This window comes from Perca fluviatilis, chromosome 14, assembly GCF_010015445.1.
Source record: "Perca fluviatilis chromosome 14, GENO_Pfluv_1.0, whole genome shotgun sequence".
Lineage (NCBI taxonomy): Eukaryota > Metazoa > Chordata > Actinopteri > Perciformes > Percidae > Perca > Perca fluviatilis.
Window position 1 is genome coordinate 11141251 of NC_053125.1, and position 13952 is coordinate 11155202.

Sequence of the window (13952 nt, forward strand, 5' to 3'; positions counted from 1 at the left end):
GACCTTAAAGAGGGGAGGAAAGAACTGGATTGGCAGTGGCTGTTTTTCTTTTATTTTGAAATTTTGGATGTTTGTGGTGCGGTGGGTGTAATTTAAAGGGGTATTTCATAAAAAAAAAACAAATCCCAAAACATTCCATCTTTAAAGATTATGTTTTTTTGGTGTGTGTTTAAAGATGCCCTGTGGAGCTTTCTTGCAAACAAAGTTATGTTTACATTCAGTGGTACTCACCAAAACACATTGTGTGTATACTTCAGGCTTGACGAATGCGTCAAATGCATTTCTTTCCTCATAAAACATTTGTTAAGCCAATTTATTTATATTTTAACTTGTGCATTGTTTACATCCATGTTTACTTGCTAGCAATCTTCTTCTTCCCTGCATTTGTTGGCATATTGCGAAGTTTATTTGCACATTACCGCCACCAACTGTCGATCAACGGAATAGCATGCTACCGGCAGCATGGGCGCTTCTCCCGTGTGCCCGTGTGCATACATGTGAAACCTCGTGCGCAATACAAACATAACGTGGACCCACTCAGAAACTCCACAGGGTACATTTCATTTTGATGATGTGGCACACGTTGTTGATTTTCTGGTTAAAAGTTCTACAAATTCACTCATTTGCCAAGGTTACATTTGACAAAGCTGAAGTTTAGAACCCCCAATTCCTAACCAAAAATGTATCCAAGCAGACTAGTAAACCCCACCCAACACAAAGGTTACTCGAAGACAAATAAAGCGCACCACATGTGTTTCAGACCAAAAGAACAGCACAGTGATCCAGTTGGATTTCTGAACCCGGAGCATCTGTTCCTTAAGGCTCAGCAGATTTGACGCTGCTAGATGGCGACCATGACGATGATAATTGTTTTCCCGGTATGAACTAAGGAAAATCTGTTTATTCTTGTCTGATCATTATGCTAGAGAATGATGGGATGAAGAGAAGAGGGTAAAAAAAAAAAAAACAGAAAAAAAAATATTTTAGCAATATTTTCATTCTTTCAGGATAATCTGTGTTTTTAGGGGGTTAAACAGGAAGTGAGTGTCACACTCAAATGTTTACCCCCCCCCCACTCTTGTTTTTACTCCTGTTGCGTCCTTGATATTCACTTTGTCTTAAAGGTACTTTCTGTGTAAATTAATTTGATGGAAAATGATTTTGCTTTGTAATTATGTTTTTTTCTTCTTTGGTTTTTGTATAATCTTGTTCATTTTGTGGAAAACTGATACTGATGCTATTTATTTTCTATTTGATCAGGAAAATGTAACCTTATTTGAAGATGATGGTCAGGTTGTGTGTGTGTCTGTGTGTGTGAGTGATTGTGTGTGTGTGTGTGTGTGAGTGATTGTGTGTGTGTGTGTGTGTGTGTGTGTGTGCGTGTGTGTGCACGTGCATGCGTGCGTGCATGCTCACGCGTTGGTGTGTATCCTGTGATGGAATCAGTGAGCAGGAGATGTGCGTAGAGAGAGTGATAGAAAATGAGAGAAATGTGTCTCTCTTTGTTTCTTTTTCTCTCTCTCTCCTTCTCTCCTTCCTGAGGGGCAGGGTTTGAATCCGAATGTATCGTATTAATGTCATTTCAAGTTTATTTTTTTATTGAGCTGTTATTGACTGATTTAGCATTTTAAGCAGAGCCATAATGAATCTGCACCTGGACCAATTTTCTAGGTTTTTCTGAATGCTTTTAAGTTTGAGTTTGATTGCCTTGCTCTGATGCTATTTAGGCTGCAGTCACACCTAATCTGCCACTGCTTCTTTCTACAAAAGAGCTTGCAGCTTTGCATTTAATTCCATTTGCAGATGTTGCATCCAACATCCAGGTTATAACCTCCAACACGTTTGTCACTCAAACCAAATTTGTCCAAGAAAGTTCATTGTTGAGCATGGAAACAGTAGTTTGACATCAAATGACAACTGAGAAAACTCCATCTGCTGATGGGATGAAGACTGTGAGATACAATTGAAAGCTCCAGAAAAAGCTAAAAATTGGAACCTGAGTCAGCATTATCACACATGCTAGTGGTTCCCAACCTTTTGGCTTGTGACCCCCAACAAGCAAAACCCCTTGGCCTTCGTGTGGACATGAGTTGCGAGCAGTTTAACCAAAGAGTGTTTTAAAAAACAATAAGTGTTCGTTCTAATTGGGTGCTCAACTTCAAGATACAAATCAGTAAAAATACAAAACAGCAAAAAATGTGAGAAAAAATAAAATACTTTTTGTGTAAATAAATTTCTTTTCCCTGTCCTTTTAATTAACTGATTCATATTCTGATTCATCTCAGGACCCCTTACGGGACCCCAACCCCCAACTTGGCCTGGGAACCATTGACATTGACAGCCTCTCTTCTCTTAAGTACCACAATGCTGTATAGTTTTTTCCTTTCAGGCAGAATTTTCTGCACAATACTGGAGCATAAAGCGCACAAACTTGATGGGCCGTGCTCCGTAGCAGCCACAGAAAAAGCACTGATGGATTAGCTGTAATAGCAGCCTCATGCCAGTAAACGCCTCAAAACCTGCACCTGCAAACCCCACCGGGATGGCACTCTGGGCAGACAAAAAAAAAAATCCTCCCATTTGTTTGGATTTCAAACATTGTTTTGATTCAGGCAAAAAAAACACAACTGAAAAGAGACTAAATTTGAGCTTGCTCGTAACACTCAGCTTACTTTATGATATTTGTTTTGGCTAGCTTAATTAACAGACCCTCCTGATTGTTATTGTCAATCGGTCAGCTGACTCGATGAAAACGGAACCCCAGCTCCCACTGTTCTAGAATTCTCTCTTATATTTGATCCATAGTAATATTTTCTCTTTCTAGAACTGCTCCAGAACAGGAAGCGAGAGAAGAGAGAGTGTTCGTAGAGAGATTGGGCATCGCCTCGCAGACAGCCATTAAACGCTGGTTTCATTCACTGTCACATTTAAATCCATGGGATGGTGTGAACGGATTGGATGAAAGCAGCCAGTAAAGATTAAAAAAAAAAGAGGAGGAGAAAGACAGAGGAAAGAAAAGACGTAGAGTTAGACATGATAGAATGGCAATAAGTCAGAGAAACAGTAACAGAATGAGAATATATAATGTTACCGAAACCTACAACTGCATTACGTAGCAATTTCACTGAATTTCTAGATTTGCACTGTCTGCCCATGGTCTGTGTTTGTTGTGTTGAAGAAAAACCTTAGAGAAGATGATTAAGATGATGCAGAAGAAGAAGATGTATATTTTGGGGTCCAACACAGCGGTGTGTGTGGGGGGGGGGTTGAATGTAGAGAGGCTTACTACTGTACGTAACATTACAGGGGGGTGTAGAATGGAGAAAAAAAACGATGTGCATAAAAATGAAACTTCACTTTGAGAAAACACTCTGGGAGTCTGTGCTGGTTTTTTTGTGTCACATCTTTTGTCTCTTCAGTAATATTAATTCCACTTCCTTTTATTGATACTTTGATCAACAGGCACAGTGTGCGTTACTTAAAGCTGCACCAATTTATATTCCTGTATAGACAGTAATGTGACCAGTCGGTTGTGTAGTTACGAACTTACTTGGCATTGTCTACGCGTTTAGCTTATTGTGTTTGTTTTGGCCCACATCTGCATTTCCTGTCTCAGGCAGGCAGGTTTTTTGTTAGCGTAAAAGCTCTCAGAAATCCACAGTACACTACCTGCCTACATGTAGCATTAAACAGCATGTAAAGTTAGCACCTGGCTAGTGGAACAGTTAAATAGCCAGATATTTCCCTCAGGAGTTGGTGGAGACCAAAGCAGAGCTAAAGACGAGTAAGTATTGCATTTATAATGGTTACATTCATCTGGCAACAAAACACAACTTCAGTTGAATGCTAATGTTTCTTTGTGTCTGCTAAATGTGTAAATTAATCAACTGTTAACTAATTCATAGCCATACCAACTTTGTAAGGTGATATGTCAATGTTTTTGTTTTGTTTTTTTTACATTTTTGCTGACCATTTTCAAGTGCAGGCTGCACAGTTTGGATGTACCAGAGTCAACCATTGATTTCTATCCATTTCCATATGGTGTCAGAATCAATTAGACACTTGAAACTTGCTTGAGTTTCTTAGTCCATTGCAAATCAAATCAAAGAAATCTGCAAAAAGAAAATGCATCAGAGTTACCTAATATTCCATTGCATTAGGATGGAACAATGAATGGAAACCAATGGCTGCCCGGAACAGTAGCAAAAATACAGCCACAAATCTAAAGCAGCATGGTTTGCAAAATGGTTAGCTGTGATGTAAGGTGTAGGTACGTTTAGTAAATGGGCTAACACATGCAAAACACTGGTATGGTGTGGATCTAACAAAAATGTCCAATCCCTTAACTTTGAAATTACTCAGATTTTAAAACGTTCAGTCCTTTGTATTCATGTTACCAATCCTTTGTCGCAGTAAGTGTGGAGTTGAGTACTGCCAATCCTCCTATCACTGAGAGTAGACCAAAGTTGGATAAACGAGTGCACACACACTCACACAGAGAGATACAGGCTGAGGTTAAGAAAACATGGGCAAGCATCAGTATTTTCCAGGGAGTCTCCATTATTTCTGGCTTGGGGTCTCTAATGGTATTTCATTGTAATTGCTATGATGTCAGAGTGTCCGTCCGCCCTAATGGCCTTCTAAAAACAACAAGGACAGATTGGTTCCATTCACTGGTTGTTGTCTGGGCAGAGAGACACCGGAGTCCAGAAGCTCAAATCTCTGCTGGATCTTCAGCTGAAAAGGTGAGAAGTGTTTTTTTTTTTCTTCTATTTTCTACATCCAGTAAGTATTGAAGGGCAGGTATTGAGCATTTATTTGACTAATTATTCATTTTTAAGATACTTTGAACTGCTTTACGGACAAAAAGTGTACATGTTATGTTAGCAGGCTTTTACACCACAGTTAGTGAAGTTTCATAGCCTATGTGGAGTTATTGTACTCACAGCGAAGACAGTGTGGTGTTAGTGGTTTTATTGCCTGTAAAAGTATTCACATCATTCTGTTCATGCAGAAAGTATTTTTATTTCAGTATTATATTTCTTAATACAAGTGAAGCATTCTGCAGTCTGGCTGAGTTGAGGTGATTCCAGTTGTTTTAGTACGGTTTAAGTGCTTTGCTTGAAGAGTAATTAAGCAGATGTCTCCAGTAGCATCAAAGAAATGACTATTGATTCTGATTAAAACAAGAAAAACTGCTTTTTATGCATGAAAGTGAAATTAAGTAACTTTACTTCAGATTTATCGCTTAAAATGGAATTAAAATGTTTAGTTTGAAAGTTTAGTTTATGTAATTAATGACCTTTGAGATATATATATATATATATATATATATATATAAAGGTCATTATTTATTTTTTTACAGTGTCTAGGTCACTCGTAGTCTACTATTGGCTGCAGTAGCCATAAATAACACTAGAGGGAGTTGTGAGTCATGCTGAATGACTCACAACTCTCTTTAAAGTACTGCTCTTAAAGTCAGTCTTCTGTCAGCCTTTGAGGATCATCTTCCCCTATAGATTTAAATGACTGGCAATATGACCTTCAGCAATTCATTATCCATTTTACATTAAAAAAACACAAAAGAACTGCTTCTTTTATTTTTTGGCAAACTGTCTCCAACCCAGGTACAGAAGGTCACGTGTAGCTGTGGAATAATGAATATAAACCCTTGAATAATAGTATTCCCTCCATTAAAGTTACTTTTAAATTTTTTTCTTTCTCTATTCACCATTCCCAGCATGCATCTTCATCCCCTGTCCTTCGTTTTCCTCCTCCTCCTGGTTGCCGGGGCAGCCAAGGTGTGCGTTGCCGTGACAACCGCACTGCATGGTTTCCGAGGCTGCGCGGTGCGAGAATTCTCTTTTGTGGCCCAGAAGCCTGGCTGCAAGGGACTGCACATCACCACAGAGGCCTGCTGGGGGCGTTGTCAAACCTGGGAGGTAACGTACACACACACACACACACACACACACACACACACACACACACACACACACACACACTTTTGTGAATTGTGAGACATCAAATAAATGATTAATGATCCAGGACTTATCCCAAACCATAAGAAGGCCGATGACCGAATTCAAATTTCACCTCTGAGTTAATTGAAAAACCAAGTTTAGAGGAACTCAGTCAGATTCAAAGCCTTAAGAAGAGAAAGCTCTGAATCAGCAACAGTAGCTCTGGCTCAGACACATGGCAGAAGGTTAATATTAGAGTTTGATTAAAAAAAGAAAAAAAAGAAAGTCTATTTACCAGCTTTTTCCAGGACTTTCAACAGCATCTGGTAGTCCTGCTCAGCAGATGGCCCTTGCTCATTCAACGACACAAACCAAGGTCTGCTTTTACTAATAAATTGAGTTTTCATTTGCATCTACATTCTTCCTTCAACAGAAGACAGTGAGATGCAGTTGAAAGCTCAGCTTCAGCAAGTGAATCTTGAGGGTTTTTTTTGGTCAAACTACAAATTCCAAGGTCAAAAATGTACAAATATAGGTCTTCAACACATTCTTACAAAGTGTGGACCGGACAGATACTAGATGTAGAGATTTCATTCACTGCCATTATTGTTTGTTGGTATACAGAAAATCAATGTCTAGTCAAAGAGCATACCTATTGATGGAAAGCAAAAGATAACTGTTTTGTTTTGTTTCACCTGTGTGTGTGAATACTGCAGAAACCTGTGCCAGATCCCCCCTACATCCAGCGACACCACCGCGTGTGTACGTACAGTCGTACCCGCCACATGACCGCCCGCCTGCCGGGCTGCCAGCCCAACGTCTCCCCTCTCTACCACTACCCCATGGCTCTGCAATGCCACTGTGCTGTCTGCTCCACACAGGACACAGAGTGTGAGACCTTCTAATGGGCAGGACACGCTTTCAGCAAACAATGTTACTAACAGTATTATTGATATGAATGACTCTGAATAAAATGATGAAATTAAGACATTTGAGTAAGTGTGATACTTGACATCTAGTGACCTAAAAATTAGTCTCTCTGTAGATTGAAGATGTGTGTGTATACTTATATGAGTCTGTATGTAAAAAAGGAAAAATAACAGAGCAAGCATTACATTTCATAGTAAAAGCTCTGTGATTCTTTGCCATGATGTTAGCAATACTGAATTTAAGAACATACAAAGGCTCTTGTTAAATACGTATTTAAAAATAAAAACATAGAAGTTAGCTTTGCATATATTCTGTTTTCCAACTGCTGTACTTTATTTGTGTATACCACGGCTGAATTACCAACCGAGCAAAGCAGGCAACAGCCCTGGGGCCCTAGACCGTCAGGGGTCCAAAGGCCCCAGATTAATTGTTTGTATGGGGATATTTCCCAATAAATTATCATTTCAACTGAAATTAACATGACAAAACCCTTTAACCGGTCCACTATTAATCCAAGAGGCTCTTATTTTTTTATTTTTTTTTTACAATAATACCTGATGTGTTTACTTGAAGGTGACGTGATACATACACACTGTACAGAGAGACAGTGGTGGTGAGGTCAATAGGGGCTCAGCTCCCCACGGGGACAAAATGCAAGTCCCCACAAAGTATATCATTAAATTTAAGGCTTAAGACTTGATTTAAGGTTAAAGTGATTGTTCGGAGTAATATCACCCTAGGCTGTTTTGCACCTTGACCTCGAGCCAAACAACCCCCCATAAGCTTTTTTTCCCCTTGTAATAACGTTGGTCGAGTTAGCATTATCAGCTGGTTAGCTTAGTGCAGGCGCTAATGGATCCACGTTTGTATCTCGTAAGGTACCCTGCTAATAATGCCCGGAATGGTACCAAACGTCTACAGTAAAAATAGTTTCTGTACTTATAAAACGAGGCATTAGAAAGTTTGTAACTACACCAGAAGTATATTTAAATAACACTTGCCTGATGGATACTCCTCTTGGCTGCTACTGCGCGAGATCACGCACAGAGCACAACATCTATTGGTTTTAAACCGCAGCTGGGATATATCCAACTGTGTGGCATCTTGTCCTGTCGCCTCACGCTGCAGTAGCTGCTTCTGCTGTTCACTCGCTTCTTGGACCTTCTTCTCCAGTAGTCTTTTCCGGCAATAGATGTTGTGCTCTGTGCGTGATCTTGCGCGATAGCGCGGTAGCAGCCAAGATGAGTATCCATCATGCAAGTGTTATTTAAATATACTTCTGGTGTAGTTACAAACTTTCTAATGCCTCGTTTTATAAGTACAGAAACTATTTGTACTACTGTAGACGTTTGGTACCATTCCGGGCATTATTAGTGGGGTACTTTACAAGATAAAAACGTAGATCCATTAGCGCCTGCACTAAGCTAACCAGCTGATAACGCTAACTCGACTAACGTTATAACAAGGGAAAAAAGCTTATGGGGGGTTGTTTGGCTCGAGGTCAAGATACAAAGCAGCCTAGGGTGAAATTACTCTGAATCATCACTTTAAGGTTAGGGTAAGGTTTGGAGTTAGGCATGTACAGTAGCTGTCATGGTTATTGGGTTAGACAAGGTCACCGAGGAATGAATGTAAGTAAATGCAATGTCCCCTTAAGTAATGAAAACAAGATTGTGCGTGTGTAATGAGAAGAAAGATCCACATAAATTACTTAACGTTGCAGAACAGAATAGAAATTTATTGGAATACAATTTCATCACAAACTATACAGTGCATTTCTCTTACTTTCTCATTTTATTTCATTGACATTTCCAACACTCTTTGGTTTCATCAATAGATATTATTTACAAAATGTCCTTTAATTCAAATTCATAAATATAAATAGATTTGTACATTCTTTGGTCTCTTGTCTGTGTTTAGTGGTTATTGCAAAGAATGAAACTACGTGTATGTATGGCCTTTATGTTGATTCCAAAGGTTGACAGTATATTTACAAGTCAGTGAGATGACTTGACTGTCTCTGTGTACTTACACTTGCTACTGAGTCACTAAGTATGAATGGTGGGTTGATTCTTTTTTTATTTCAGTTGCTTCCAAAGTGAAGTGTCTGCCAAGCCTCAAAGCTATTTGAAAAAAAAGGTTTGTTTGAAATGTGAGTGACAGAATGGTTCATATAGCCTTTAAACACAAATGTGCATCAGTCAAGTTTTCAAGAAAAACCTCCCTTACATCCCACATCCCACATCCCACATCCCGCATTACACAAGCACACACAAAAAACACGCAGATACACTCACACAAATCTTTAAAGACATTAAAAAGTGTGAATTTCCCATTTTAATCTTGGCAGGAACTTGGTTGATTTTTTTTTCAGCTAAGTAAGTTAAAGTGGATTTTCTTCAACATTCAAAACAAGTGGCCATAGATAGAAAAAGGATAGTTACTGTTGCATTACTGAAACGCTTGTATTTCAATCATTTACCAGAGTTTGCACTGCTTAACTGACTAACGGGTATTTATCCTGGTGTACAGTTGGTAGGCTATGCAGCATACTGTCCTGGTGTGTCAGTAGCGGGACTTGCGGCACATGTCGCAGCGGCACGCCTTCGCCGTCAGGATCTCTATTTCGTCATGGTGACGACCTCGAGGGCAGTCCAGGCGAACTTTGACCTGAGGTAGGAAAAGCCAGAGGACGTGAACAACTGGCAAACATGATCAAAACTAGAGGCTGTAAGGTGACCCACCCCACCCCCCCGTCTTTTCATTTCCCCTCACCTTAGCGTCCTTGCTGATGGTGCAGCATCGTGAAGCGGAGGTGATGTTGTGGGTGAAGTTGGAGGCCACCAACACAGAGTATCTGGATGGGAAGGCGCTGGACTCGCAGTAGCCCACGCAGGCGTAGACCAGGTGGGTGCCTTTACATGTGCCGCGACGGTCACTGCGGATGGTAACATTGAAGGCTGGAGAGGAGAGGAGAGAAAAGATGGAGCGATGAGCGAGGGCGAAGGCAATCAGGTGCTGAATGTGTGTGAGTATTTGGGATGCAACATTGTTAAATCCATTATGATACATTGAGATAAACTGCAGAAACTTGGCACTGATAATCATGGTTATTTCTCAACTAGAAGGACTTTTGATGCTGCTGTTCTCTAGACCACATTTCCCATAAGCCCTGTAACTTCCTGAAAATATGCACATGTATGGATGCTGTTTTGTGTGTTACTTACGGTGTAGGTGACACCCTGGGGTGAGGCCATCGTAGCTCCATCCAATAGGAGAGAAGAGCAGCAGCAGTGACATCACTGGTAGGACCAGCAGGCAGAAATGTGAGGTCATGCACAGCGACATCTGGATGGCAGCCTGGAGGATCTAAACAGAACAGCATCGTCGGTAAGAACTTCTTTTTGGTCTGGGGAATATTATAAAGTGTCACAAGTCAAAAGTGATCTAGTCAGTTTTCTGAGCTGAGGAAACTGAAGAAGGCTTCTCAAAACACTGAGTTTTCACTCAACCTGAGGTGATCCCGTCCTGCCGAACTTTCCCCTAAAATCAAAGCCCAGAGCCCCCTCCTTTATCTATCCAGGTGCTTTCCCATCCTGCAAGTCTGCCTGTGTGTCACTCAGCTGAGCAACAGCTAATGTGAATAAAAACAATACCGACTTTATCCTTTCAATCTGCCTCGTTTAACAGCTACCTGCTGACACACGTACGCACACTGTTCACACCGACTCGTACACGTACTGCAGAAGCAGCAGCACACATGACAGCGATAACATAATCAGAAACTCTAAATGAATACAAGGCTCTTTTTTTTAAATAGAGAAAAGGGGAAGGATCCTGTGTGCATCTGGGTTTTCCATGTTAACCATGTATTGTATGTGCAAACATGCATGCATGATCTTGAGCAAGTGTCCATGCATGCACATGCTCACTCCCCTCCCCCACAACCACACACACACACACACACACACACACACACACACACACACACACACACACACACCGTAACACGTGTATAAACAATAAAGTCATGTTTTCCTGGGAATTTGGTGATGCTGACCCTTGCCCTGTAAAATGGCAGCTCTTTCCAACTCCGCTTCCCCCTGACTGAAGCGTTGGGAATTGCCTCTATGGTGATGGTGGAATGGCCTTGGGGACGCCATTAACGTTGCTGGTACCGACAAATTAACGGGTCAGGACTGAGTGTGTGAGGCCATTAACCCCGTGTCAACTGGCGGGGCAGGGGAAATGCCCAGCTTTTTCCTCTTATGTGGGGTTTCCACGCCTGAAGGTTTGTCTTTAAGGAAAGTGGGTTGTAATACGCTACACCCCGCTGTGGGCTGGTGTTCAAGACCACCAATACAGCCTAAAGAATATATACCCTAGAAAAGATCTCGTAAAAATATCCCGTACAAACTAAAACCTCGTCAAAACCACGTTATAAGTGCTGCCTTTAAGGATCATTTAAAATGTGTGCGTGGAAGGAATTGATGACACAAAGTGGACAGACTGCCCATCCTCAAATCTACTCACAATAATAATAAAAAAAACTACCTTCAGAACTGAAAAGACTGCAAACTGAATACTGCTAAAAGGAAGGAAGGTTGAACATGATATACAGACATTTGCAAAGTGGGAGGTGGAAATATTTCACCTAAAGTATCTTTGATTCTGTTAAATTTAACTGAACTTGTTTGAACAATTCAGTTCAGACCAGGTGCTGACCTAAAAGTTTCAGTAGACAATTTTATTTAACGCTATATACCAATAAAAATACTATATAACTATAAAAACTGGACCATCTGCATCATTACACACAAGTGCAATCAATTGCTTTGCAATCTGAAACCACTACTAATTCTACTCAATACTGAACAATGCCAATAGGGTTTCATTTAATAGTTGTTTTTTTTTAAAGTAGCATCACAACTCATTGTGCATTATCTGTGCTAGGGTAAAATGGTGACAGCCTTAACGACAGGAAAACATACATTCTAAAAATACCACGGACTCAAAGCATGTAATGTTCCAGCATATTCCATGAAGAATGGTCTATTGAGTCTATTAGCTAAATAATAATGCTGGGTTTTGCAAAAATGCTTGTTGTCATGAAAATAAAAGCCACCTGAGTAGTGATGAGTTTCAAAACAAAACCCGCCTTTTACAGAAAAACCTTCGCATCTTTCAAGAACAAGCAGGCTAAATGTTCCTAATATGAGCACTTGTGTGTGTGGTTGCATGTGGCAATATTTATATTACCATGAACATACAAGTAAAATGTCTGCAGAATAAAAATGTAAATACATAGTATATGGAAGGGTTATGGTGTTATTTCCCCCATATTTACAACTTAATCTGATTTGTAGCATAGAATTCTCTTCATTTAAAAAAAATAAATAAATCAAATCTATAAGAAAGAAACAATCTCAGGACCACAGCCTACATGTCACAGAACAAGCACAGGATTTAAAGGTCTATTCCACCAACATGATGCACTAAATTTCCTTCCAGGTGTAAAAAGGAGCTCAGTCTTACCTGAGGACGCAGGGCAGAGAGTGCAGCTTCTGGAGTGCAGAGCAGGTGTGTCCACTGACAGGTGTGTGTGAGTGTGTGTGTCTGTTCTGAGCCTCATGCAGGGATATATAAGTAAGACAGGTAAGAGCGAAGGCACGTATAGCTCTGGACACACCCACAATTAGACAGCTGAGTGTGTGTGAATCTTTTCTTTTTTTTTTTCCTTGTCCACAGGTCCCTCTTTCTTCTCCACTCCTTCTACCTGCACACAAAGAGTGAAATGATCTAAAAGAAATATAAAAATTGCGTCTTTCTTTAACGTCTTCTCTCCTGGAGTGTGTTAGTGTCTCTCTGTCCCTCCACCCTCCCCCCTGTCTGTTCTCAACCTTTAGGGGGACCGCTGCTGTGACACAGAGGAAAACTAGATAGGTTTTCCATCAACGCACCACCACAATAGTAAGAACACACACAGCTTTACCACACACGCATGCATAGAGATGCACACACAGGCTACACACAAGAAAAGCGCACTTATATGCACGCACGCAGAATCACACAAAAAAATAATATTCTAGGCCTCAGCTGCCAGTTGATACAGTGAACTAATAAATAAACTGAATGGGAGACCTCACACACACGCACAAAGTCTGTCTGGGTTTTCCATTTGTGGCTGCAGGAGGAAGGGCAGGGTCGGGTCAGAAGATATTGTGGCTTTGGGTCCACTGTGTGTGTGTGTGTGTGTGCGTGTGTGCGTGTGTGTGTGTGTGTGTGTGTGTGTGTGTGTGTGTGTGTGTGTGTGTGTGTGTGGCACATGCTGGGTATATTGTGGGGAACGCCTGGCTCTGCTTCTCGTCTTGAACAGAGGAAACCATCTTAGCAACAGCCCGATCCAAACTACAGCGGGTAAAGACATTCTTTTAATAGACTCTTAGATTATTTGTTGGACATTTGCAGCAGTTTCTGGACACTTGGGTGACATGTCACAAAGGTCACCAACTGCCAGATCAGACCACAGATGACTTTAAAGGTTTTGCCAAAGACCCAAAATGGATGTCCTTTTTTCTCTTGTGGTGGGTGTCCACAAGAAACTGGGTTTCAGGGTGAAGGAACAAATGTATTACTTACTGGAAGAGCAAGAATATGCATCTCCTGAGGTTACTTCAGTGTTTTTGGTTTTTCAATGAGTTTTTTTTTCCATGTCTCCCTAGAGAATTTGGGCTGGGTTGGGAATCATTGCCGTTGTGCATCTATAAAGCCCACTGAGACGCTATAGCCCACTGATATAAGGCCATAAAAATAAACGACCTGACTTTAAAAAGCCATCTTTGTCTTTGACGGAGCTTGATAAACTGCCCAGGAGAATTTATTCAAGAAGTCAAGGACCTCACAATATGATAAAATCACGGTCACAAAACAGTAGCAGGAGGTGAACCGGGGCGTCACATTTTCTTTTAAGTTAATATATACTTTGTTTGGATCCCAGATGCAAAAATCATCGTTTCATTGTATGTTTTCAGCTACAGCATGCAGCTTTACAACAGCAGT

At 40.6% G+C, this 13952-nt stretch overlaps 2 protein-coding genes across 3 annotated transcripts; one reads left to right on the forward strand and one right to left on the reverse strand.

Annotated features, from left to right (window-relative positions):
- Positions 1 to 1587: 1587 nt before the first annotated feature.
- On the forward strand, positions 1588 to 6949 carry LOC120573182 (glycoprotein hormone beta-5-like). Of its 2 annotated transcripts, XM_039822718.1 has the most exons (3): positions 1588 to 4745; positions 5741 to 5942; positions 6680 to 6949. In XM_039822718.1, the coding sequence occupies exons 2-3, from the start codon at positions 5742 to 5744 to the stop codon at positions 6866 to 6868; spliced, it is 390 nt and encodes a 129-aa protein (XP_039678652.1). In that variant the 5' UTR covers positions 1588 to 4745; position 5741; the 3' UTR covers positions 6869 to 6949. The 2 variants fall into 2 exon arrangements, with proteins under 2 accessions (XP_039678652.1, XP_039678653.1); XM_039822719.1 differs by lacking the exon at positions 1588 to 4745 and having other exon boundaries at positions 5389 to 5942.
- Positions 6950 to 8600: 1651 nt separating this feature from the next.
- Positions 8601 to 13279, reverse strand: gpha2 (glycoprotein hormone subunit alpha 2). Its single transcript, XM_039821836.1, has 5 exons — positions 13219 to 13279; positions 12429 to 12520; positions 10121 to 10262; positions 9669 to 9853; positions 8601 to 9563 (listed from the first exon to the last, which is right to left on the reverse strand). Exons 1-5 carry the CDS (start codon positions 13277 to 13279, stop codon positions 9459 to 9461), a joined length of 585 nt encoding a protein of 194 aa, XP_039677770.1. The 3' UTR covers positions 8601 to 9458.
- Between the last annotated feature and the right edge of the window lie 673 nt (positions 13280 to 13952).